At 42.7% G+C, this 10,089-nt stretch overlaps 1 protein-coding gene across 2 annotated transcripts; it reads left to right on the top strand.

The window, feature by feature from the left end:
- The first annotated feature begins 4,528 nt into the window (after positions 1–4,528).
- Positions 4,529–9,731, top strand: LOC135255841 (homeodomain-only protein-like). 2 transcript variants are annotated; one of them, XM_064337533.1, is made up of 3 exons: positions 4,529–4,655; positions 4,909–5,191; positions 8,080–9,731. In XM_064337533.1, the coding sequence occupies exons 2-3, from the start codon at positions 5,027–5,029 to the stop codon at positions 8,155–8,157; spliced, it is 243 nt and encodes an 80-aa protein (XP_064193603.1). In that variant the 5' UTR covers positions 4,529–4,655; positions 4,909–5,026; the 3' UTR covers positions 8,158–9,731. The 2 variants fall into 2 exon arrangements, with proteins under 2 accessions (XP_064193603.1, XP_064193604.1); XM_064337534.1 differs by lacking the exon at positions 4,529–4,655 and having other exon boundaries at positions 4,742–5,191.
- The last annotated feature ends 358 nt before the right edge of the window (positions 9,732–10,089 follow it).

Raw genomic sequence — 10,089 nt, 5'->3', positions numbered from 1 at the left:
CAAGCAAACAGTAACTTAAAACAAGCTAATATGTTCTACTTGAGTGAATAAAAGAAAATTTAAAGTCTTGTCTCAAGACATAAACACTGGTTAAAGGCTTTTTTTTGCCGGGTGTGCACAAATATCTCGTTTTATTTCCTTCAATGTGCTCCTTGCCGCTGCATCATAAAAGCTGTTCCATTACCCTGTGGCCATTACCCATCATTCCCTGTGTCGGCCTATCAGTTAGAATTAAGGGAGGGGAGACAGATACATGCTATATACTGAGCTTTTCCATAGTTTAGTGAAACTCAAGAACAAGTACAACCAAAAAAAAAAAACGTGGGGTGGGGGGGGCACTGAGGGTCCGAGTGTTTGGATGAGATTTCCCTCTTCTGTGGCTGTGACTCCAGCCGCACGCATGTCCCCACGGGGCCACAGCGGGGAGCATGGGGCCAAAACAAAGAGCTGTATGTTAGACGGAGCGTCCTGTCAGGCACATGCTGCTCTCCTCCCGTAGCGAGGGGGAATTTCCACTACAAGAGGCTCTTTAAACAGAAGCATTCTCAGCATGCACGCGAAACAGGCCAAGACCGCTGGTATGTGTCAAGATATTAAGCACGGCTACGGATATTGTTATGGTTAAAGTCTGTCGAGCAGACTGTGGAACTGGCACCCCCTCCACGCGTTTGATTGGCATGTGCGAGCACTTCAAATGCTTACTTTAGTGAGGCCCGGTGAAGGTTTCTATTGATACCTGTGCTCCGCTGGAATAAAATCAAGGTGGAAATTCGAAGTTAGAACACAAACATGTTTTCAGCAGCCCTAACTGAATGCGATACGGGCTGTATGCCCGGCTCTTGCCCCCCAGTGCATGCTGGGATAGGCCCCAGCCCTCCCACAACCCTGACCAGGAATTAAGCAGGTACAGATATAGGTATAAGTATAGATAATGGATAGATGGATTTTCAGTATATTCCCTTTGTGAGGGTGCCCCGGTTGTGGAGGGGTTGAGGGGAGAAGGGGAGTGGTGGTGGGGTGGGGCGAAAGTGTCGTATAATGGGTAAGGAGTTGGCCTCGTAAGCTGAAGGTCACAGGTTCGATCAGCCGGTAGGACACTGCCGTTGCACCCTTGAGCAAGGTACTTTACCTTCAGTAAATATCCATCTGTGCAAATGGATGCAATGTAAATGCTATGTAAAATGCTGTGTAAGTCGCTCTGGATAAGAGTCTCTGCCAAATGCCTGTAATGCCATGTAATGAGAACTGCTGCAATCTGCTCCTGACTGCCTTTATGCAGGCCCCAGATTGGTGCCTCTGCGTGGATGCCTTGTGGAGACTCCTCTCTTCTGCTCTCTTCTCCTCATTTCTCCACTCCTCCGCCCTCTCCTCTCCTCTACCCTCCTCTCGCTCTCTCTCCTCTCCACTCCACTCCACTCCTCTTTTGGGGGCTTGTATGAGTTCCAGATGTTTTGAGGCCTTCCTGAGGGACTTACGTAAGACCCACACAGCCTCCCCGAAATATCTGAGCCACCCGTGCTGCTTCAAGCACCCCCGTGTGTGTGTGCATGTGTGTGGGGGGAGAGGGGGGGTGGGGGGGGTTGAAATCTAGTGGACATTTGACAGGGGACAGCGGGGATGGTGTTTTGATGACCTACCCAAAGGTTTCTCTTAGGAACATTTCCATTAATCTACACACACATGAAAGTTAGCTCAGTACATATAAGATTGCGTTACTAAAAGGGAACAGACTTTAGTGATGGTGTTGCTAGATATGGTGACTTCTGGGAATCCCAAAAATCTTTCTTCTCTAAAAAGTAATGGGGAAAAAGCGTTAATTTTTACTAACCCATGGAATAATATTTTGTCTTCACAAACATTCATTCTAATAAAAATTGTCAGTCTCCTGGTGACATCAAGCAAAAGAATTGATCAATTACTGTTGGTAATTTATTAAAAATGTTGGCAATACTGATACTGGGTAACAGTGTGGGAAAAGTTGTGAGGAAACTGGAACTTCACTTGTTAAAAGGCTGCAGGATTTAATCCCACCTGATGTACCTTTGGATAAGGTATGTAACCTGAATTGCATCTTTAAATACCCAGATTTATAAATGGCACTGTCAGCTGTCCTAGTAAAGATTATCTGCTAAGATAATAATAGTCATAATAGTAGTTATACCATCTCATACAAACTATCATTTTTTTATGCATCTGCTTCCCTGAAATAATCTCTTGAAGTGATCCTGCTGGTCTGTATTTGGACACAGATAACACGTGCTATTTTAGGTGATATATATATATATATATATATATATATATATATATATATGATGAGTCCTGATGGATGACATTTTCCAGTATAGAACATTAATATGTGGTTCAAACCTTGGCCAGAGTTCTTAATGGGGTAGCATGGTACTTGCTCAATGTTTTCGATTGATCGTAATGTTTTTGTCAGTGCAAAATGGCCCAGTCGATGACGTGTGATATGGATCTTGAACAACACAGCGGAAATTATTGTGGATTAATGACGGCCATGTCCTTCACAAAACCACTCCCACACATCAAACAGGCAAATGGAACGTTTTTTGTATTGTTTTTTGCACTTCCTGGGTCTTCCTGGCATTTCATTTTAAAAAATTGTTTTCTGTCTATAAATATTCTCACATTCTCACTGAGATACAATGAGTAGAAGTTTTTTTTTAAAAATTACTTTATATCTGATTACTGGCATCATAGGCTTGCAAAATATAAATGCACACATTTCTTAATTATAAACCCTAGGCCCTCCACTGATTAGGATAATCTGGACCCTTTTGTTCCCATCTTGCTGCCCCTCTGATTACTGAGTACATTGCAAATATTTTTAACCAATCGATTGTGTCTGGCATCATCCTTAAAGTATGGAAAAGAGGTAATGCGTTGCCCTTGCATAAAGGTGGAGCCATTCTTTGCTTAGCCCCCATCAGTCTAGGTTCAGGGATTAAGCATAGTTCCATTTCCACATCCTTTTGTTGACCTTTCTAAAGCCTCTGATACAGTGGACCATTCCTTGTTATTACACGGACTGCCACTTATTGGTTTAGATGCTGCTGCATGCAGTTGGTTCCATAAGTATCAACTTGTTCCCTCAATGAGTTTCCCCGGGAATTAAAGGTTGATGAAAATAAAGATTGATGATATGCAACTAATGTGTAACGCGATATTGTGGTACCCACTTGTTAATTTCCCAAAAGCACGTAATTTTATTGGTCAGTATTTATCAAATTAGGTCAGGGCAGATGTTGCATTTTAAGGCATTTTATATCATTTAAATTGGAAGATCAAAGTAGCCTACCACGCATAGCGTGCCTCTTCGACATCTCAATGCGGAACATTCGAAGATGAATGCAGTGTATGATGTTATGTAAACTGAAATTCATGTTACCAGACGCTAGCTAAATTACTTGACCTTTCTCGTCCACCAGTGTCCAAATAGTTCAGATTGTGACTGATTAGGCTACTCTGGAGTTCTGCTTGTTTGGCGTGATCTGAGGCGTTGAAAGGGAGTGCAATTTCCGGCACTTTAAAGGACTGGATTATCACGTCGATCAGTGACTGTTATAAATATGCCCGGTCTGTCCGGTTGACGAGTTAGTACGACGCTATACAGAGAGATGCTGCTGAGGTGTTGCCAATGGTAGTTGGTCTAACCTGTTCTCGAATAGCCTCCGAGGCAGATACTGCGTGGCTCGGGACAGCGCACGTGTTCAGGCACTGTTTACCAATCCAATTGCACTGACAGAGCACATACCGCTCGAATTCTCTCACGGTTAAGATATTTTCTGGCGCTTAATCTTGTTCTACAGGTGAGGCAGCTTGCGTCTATCCTTAGCTCGTGAATTCCGCCCCTCGCGAGCATGCCACGCCTTTAAATCCGCCCCCCAGGTCTGTGATTGGGCGCCATTGTCACTGTGTATTTATGTTCATTCGCGAAGGCAGGTCAAAGCAGATACAATGCTAAAAGTGTGAAGTCTGACGTGTGCGTTGCATTCAACACGACTGATGCTCTTCATTATGGGAAAGTTTACCTTTCAAAATGAACAAGAATAGCCTACGCCCGCGCATGGTTACGTAAGCTATATTGTACGTCATTAGGCCCAAGTCACCAGAAATTAATACCATTACGAAAACCACAATCAGTAATTATGTGTGCGTGCGTATGTCCAACCAGTGCGGTATCGCGGTAATTTACTCCGTAAAGTTTAAATAGACTGTCATAATAATACTGGCTACATTAGTTTGAAACGTGTTGTTTGCTATTGCATTTCTGTGTTATATTAGAACTGTGCAGGCCTACTAGCACATATAACAAAAATAAAATCCAACAATTAGAATTCTGTCTCATAATTCATAAAAACTAGTGGGTGCAATCGAGTTGGCTATAGATAGGTACCCAATGTAGACTATGGCTTTCTATGGACTAAGTAATCATATTTGGACACGTACTTTACGCGTAAGGATCTCAGTCTTGGGGATACCCTCCTCCCCCAAATAACAACCCCCCCAACACTCACGCACACACACCGCCCGCCCCTCCACCGAATCCTGCATTTAAAAATCCTGCGCGCCGCTCTCAAGTACACTCAAAACTTCTGTCTGACTGGGGCAACCGCAAGTGGAAGAATTAATTGGTACGTCACTTAATATTGTCAATGATTATTTTCTTCTTCTGGCTCCTGTTTTATATGTTTTCCCCCCAAATTGAGTTGGTGTGAGCAGGGAGGGATCTGTGAAAACGGATTGCGAGTTGCTTGTAGTCTGTTCAGTGACCTATTCATTCACACGGTGCTTCATCTGAGTAATGCGTGCGCTTTCGTGTTCAGCCTGTCTTCAGCAGAATTAGTGATTGTCCTCATTTTGTTTCCTTGGTGTCGTTAATTGCAGGATAGGAGCTGTCATTTGGACGGAAACCAAAGTGCGAAGTGCCAATAATTTGGAGTAGCCTCGACAACACGCAAACTACCTCCGATAGGCTACATTTGAGAGGGAAACAGCGCGTGAAATGGCTTCGAATGGGGAAAACGAAGATTCTGTGGTGAACTTGGATCTAACGAAGGAGCAAATCGAACAGCTGGAGGATAACTTTATGAGAGTCAGCAAGCATCCAGATGGGACGACTCTCATGATAATCGCGGCAGAGTGCGGACTGTCCGAAGAAGATGCAGCAGTGAGTAGCCTATAGCCTATGCCGATGAAAAGCTATTGTCTTAAAAAATGGCATTTCTTTTTTTGCAGAATACTACGGGCTCTATGCGAGCAACGATTAGCCAGATCATGGAAGCACGCGTGCTTACTGTGCAGTTTTAAACAGTTCTGAAATAAATAAATAAATAAACAAATAAATAAATAACAGGCAGTACGTTTGAAGAAAATGTATAGGCTAAACCAACTCGCCAGTACTGTTCGGAAATCTGTAGGTGCCATATAACCTGCGTTGATTATATCCTCCGACAGAAATGACAAAACCCAAGTTCAAAAGTCACAAAATGTCTGTAGTATCTCTCGTCATTTTAAATGGACAATATTTGGATAAGAAACATTTAATCGTTTAAGCAGAAGATTGTAATAAACAAAATAAAAAATGTAATAATAATAATAATAATAATAAATAATAATATATGATTTTGTAGAGGGGAAAGTTTGCTGAACGAGTTTCTTTTTTTACAAACCATAAAGAAAAACAGGACTGTTGTCAGTGGGAGTAGTTCTCATGTCACATAAGCCGTTTCACATCAGTTATTTTCACGGTGTATTCACGGCTGTCACTGCGGTCTCGCGTGCTATGTAGACACTCCCACCTATATGGCCAGTTGGTACCGTGGTGTTTGAAGCTCTCGGTAGGCTAGGTTACTGTCCTCAAGTCTGTTGGCACTATCAAAGTCAATATTATCTTTTCAAATTCCACCTTGCCTTCCTGATGTGTAGCGTGCAGTTGTTGTCGAACGACGCGCAGCACTCGTGTGCCCGGAAGTACACTCGAATTCCAAAGTACATCAATTACCAGCTCGTTTTCAACCGCGTTGCAGAAAGGGACAGTCTCGCTGGTTACGTAACACAGTTCTCACATGGTAACATGCTGTGGCAACAGACGTGCCGAATTGCTAGTGCTTGCTGGATAGTCAATCTCCACCGACGAATTCAACAGAATAACAGATAATTAGCGTAGCCTTCATACCAGACGCAAATTAAGATACTTAATTTAACCCTGGGTAGATTTTCTATTTCGAGAATTTAAAAAATGACCAAGGCCCCACACCACTGAATCACCTCCAATGCCCAATACCTCCAATAAATTTTCACTATTACTCTTAACATACTTTTCTTCGTGATTACCTTAATAAGATGTATTTAGGTAGCGCTGTGTCAACGAACAATTTGACATGTCTGTGTTAAAAGCATGGCATTTGCCTTTGTGTTGGTTTTGCGCGCGGATGCATAAAGGGACTACAGTATGCAAAAACCGCCGCATAGCCTTGAGCAAATAGTTAAATTTCACAATATGTACCTATGAGGAGGACCATCAAATATGAGCATGCAAATCGAGCAGTGACAGATTCTCCTCAAACCCTTTCTCCTCGCTGTTCCTAAACTCAGACCGGTTATTCCTGCTAATTTCTTTTTGTCACACAGTAAAATAGATATTTTTTTGTTCTATTGCAGATGTACAAAAGATGGGCGTTAACAAGTTTAGGGAAAATTTACTCTCTTGTCTTTGCCGTTTGCCCTTAAGGTAAACTTTTGATGAGGTGTTTTGCTTTGAGAAAATTGTAAGGTTGGTAGTCACAGAGAAGAAGAATTTTTTTATTTTATGGAAAAACATGGTATCCGCTGCCTTTCACTACAGGCCTGGCTTTGTCCATTGCTGCTGTGTTTCTGTCGTGTTGCATTCTCATGGCTAGTAAGTTCAATAAGATGCGAGTATAACAGAAATTTCCAATAGCCACACCCACTGCCAGTCCCCAGCCCACCCACCAGGCTCCTCCCCCTTGTCTGCTATGCCCTAGGGAAAGTCACATGACATAGGTTAGTCTCTTTCGGTCAACATAGGCAATCAACTGACATTAAGTGTATCTGGTGCTATGGTTGCCATGGTTACCATGTACAGAATGCCTTCAGATGTACCTCAGCATTGCTGAAATCTCACTTTCACTACCAAGGAGGTGACAGTCGTGTATTTTCATCCTTTGTCCTGTCCGGATTTAAAATAAAATCAATTTCAAAAACCCTGCAACACTGTTTGGGAGTGTTTAACACATTTTTTTTTTCAGAATGGGAGACTTATTTCTTTTGGCAAAGCAAAAAAATCTATAATCATAATGAGAATAATGAAATCTATCCAGGTCACAAGCTGAGCTTCCATCTCTGACTTTTCTGCATTGATATTACACATATGACACATCACCATAATATCTTGCTTTTCAGAGGAACACAATGGGCATGATGTCATCCTTTGAGAATTGTATTTATCCACAGCTTTGTCTGTGCATTTTTTTTTAGACTTTCAAGTACGTAAACAGAGGTATATTTGACATCAGCGTTCACCTGCACCTCTGTTTCCATGCCATTCCCATGGGTGGTGTGATCATGGTTGTGTCAAACTCAGGAGGAGTTGGGGTTACCGTTTCACCTGCCTTGTACATTTAGGGAACATTCTTGTCAAGGACTTCTTATATTACGCTGTTTACATGCAATCCATTTGTTCTGGGAGAAGTTACATAATGAGTATGGCACCTTATGTGTTTTGTAGTTGTTCCAATGACCTTCGGTATGCACTTATTTTACGTCGCTTTGGATAAAAAGCATCTGTCAAATAAGTGTAATGTAATGTAATGTAAAGTTCACTGAGGTAGTAAAACCATTACTGCACAGCTGATTTGGTTCCGTACTCAAAAGGGGAGTGGTCGTGCTCCATATGTGCGAAGTTTAGCGTAACCCTATTCCTATCCCTAACCATACCTCTGTGGAGGTAGGCCACGCCCCTTTGGAGGTAAGGCCCTCCCATTTGAGGGCAGCTCCGGGCCGCAGAAAGTCACACGCTTGCCGTTTCTCTTGCAGAAGTGGTTCAGGATGCGCAACGCTCAGTGGAGGAAGTCCGAGGGCCTGCCGGCCAAACTGGGATCGGTGATGGACTGAAGGAGGATGACGGGGGGCCCGCCCCATTGGCTGACTGCGGCAGAGGGAGGAGTCAGCGCCATTTTCCCCTTTTCCTTCCTCTTTCTTTACCTATCCGAAACCAGGGACGTGCAGTGAGGGCAGGCAAGATGGCCCCCTCCTACCTTGTGAAAAAGCTAGAGAGAAAAAAAACGACATAATTAAATTGCTGTGATATTTGTTCCTTGCATTTGCTATGCATTTCCTGCACAGTGTAAAGGGTTTTTTTTTTCTTCACTCATACAAGTATTGTGCTGAGGTGTGTGGCTTTGAAGGCAATGGGTAGGATGTGCCCCCTACAGGCAGAGATGTTTAGTGCACTTCCATCAGTTTTTCTCACAGGAGTCCCCCCCCCCCCCCCCCCCGCTGGTACACATGCACTCTTATTTCCTGTAAAATGAAGGAGGGAGGTCAGGTGACACACTTCAGCGGCCACATCCTGCACAGTTCCTCTTGCCAAAAAAGAAAACTTTTTTTTTTACTCAGCCCAAAATAGAGTGTTGCCACCTAAAATGACAGATGTGTTTTCCGTGTCCAAGCTGAGGTCATGCCTGCAGTCTGGGGCTGCAAAGTCCGGCACACTGGGAACTAATCCAGCGCTTAACTCCACTCTGGGGGTCACTGTCTCTGTCTGCAGTGGACTCACATGCACACTGAGCACACAAATGTGTGTTTATGATGCATGTATCTCGCCTATGGCTATATTATATGTAAAAAATGCTGTTTATTTAGGCTTCTGAGAGGCTTATTGAGTAAGTGTGTTTCCCATGACAACAGATTGGGCCCTAAAGTAACAGGCTGAAGGCTCAGCCATTAGGACATAGGGCCATGGTAACTGGGCTACAGGTGTGTATGTGTGTGTGTGGGGGGGGGGGGGGTTAGCCTTAGCCACACCAGTGGTAGCATCAGTTAAGTTGGTCACACCTCTTGTGTTATGACTACCTTAGTTCCTAATACGGGACATCCAGAGTTAACCAGTTGCCATTAGTGCGCGCACACACACATACTCACACACACACACATGCACAGGCCACATACACACACACACACATGCACACGCACATACACACACGCACACGCACACGTACACGCACACACACACACACACACGCACACATACTCACTCACACACATGCACAGGCCACACGCATGCACGCACACACACAGGCGCACACATGTACACACACACTTTCCTGATATTGATAATATATTTAACTTCAATATATTGCATCGTATGTTATTTCTGTAAGGGTAACAGTGAGTGTCATTAATAGTGGAAAAAATGTTGATAAAATGTGATAGAATATTAATCTTTAGGATGTAATATGATATCTCACGTCCACCATAATTCTTTGGTTGAGCTGCCATTTTTCCAAGATATTTTTTCCTCTGGGGAAATCTGGGGTGTCCGGAAGGAATTGTAGGTAACATTAGCAATTGTTTTAATGTATGTGAAATGTGCTGGACATTATCAGGCACCATTGCAAGTAGAATTTTGTTGTTATTGAACTTCTGTGCAATTCTTTCAATAAAATATTGTTTTACCAGCAGAAAAACATTGAGGTGATTTGACCTTATGTTCATTCATTTATAAATGTCATGGTATACGTTGTATAATCCAGATACCTTTAGCCCAGGAAACCTTATTGTCCATGGATAATAAAACCATCACTATGATAAAAGAACGCAACTCTTAACCGCCTTCATTTTACTCATCATTTCATATAAAAATAGTTGAAATATTCAAAGTTACTATTTAATTAAAATTATAACAACATTTGTGGGTTTATAGCCTTCCTTTTTATCTTTCTTCTTTGTATGAATGAAATGGAAAAGACACACACACCCATACATTAAAGGTCAAGGTAAACTTGAATTTTTCGCTCCAGAGTTTTCTAAATTTCATTCAATGCC

This window comes from Anguilla rostrata, chromosome 5 (genome assembly GCF_018555375.3).
Source record: "Anguilla rostrata isolate EN2019 chromosome 5, ASM1855537v3, whole genome shotgun sequence".
Classification (NCBI taxonomy): Eukaryota; Metazoa; Chordata; class Actinopteri; order Anguilliformes; family Anguillidae; genus Anguilla; species Anguilla rostrata.
Note: the sequence above shows the minus strand (reverse complement) of the source record. Positions and strands in the feature narration are given on the sequence as shown.

Bases quoted from the DNA above. Each gene is read 5' to 3' on its own strand.
- LOC135255841 (XM_064337533.1), top strand. From the start codon at position 5,027: ATGGCTTCGAATGGGGAAAACGAAGATTCTGTGGTGAACTTGGATCTA. The intron at 5,192-8,079 runs GTGAGTAGCCTA...TTTCTCTTGCAG, and splicing joins TGTCCGAAGAAGATGCAGCA to AAGTGGTTCAGGATGCGCAA.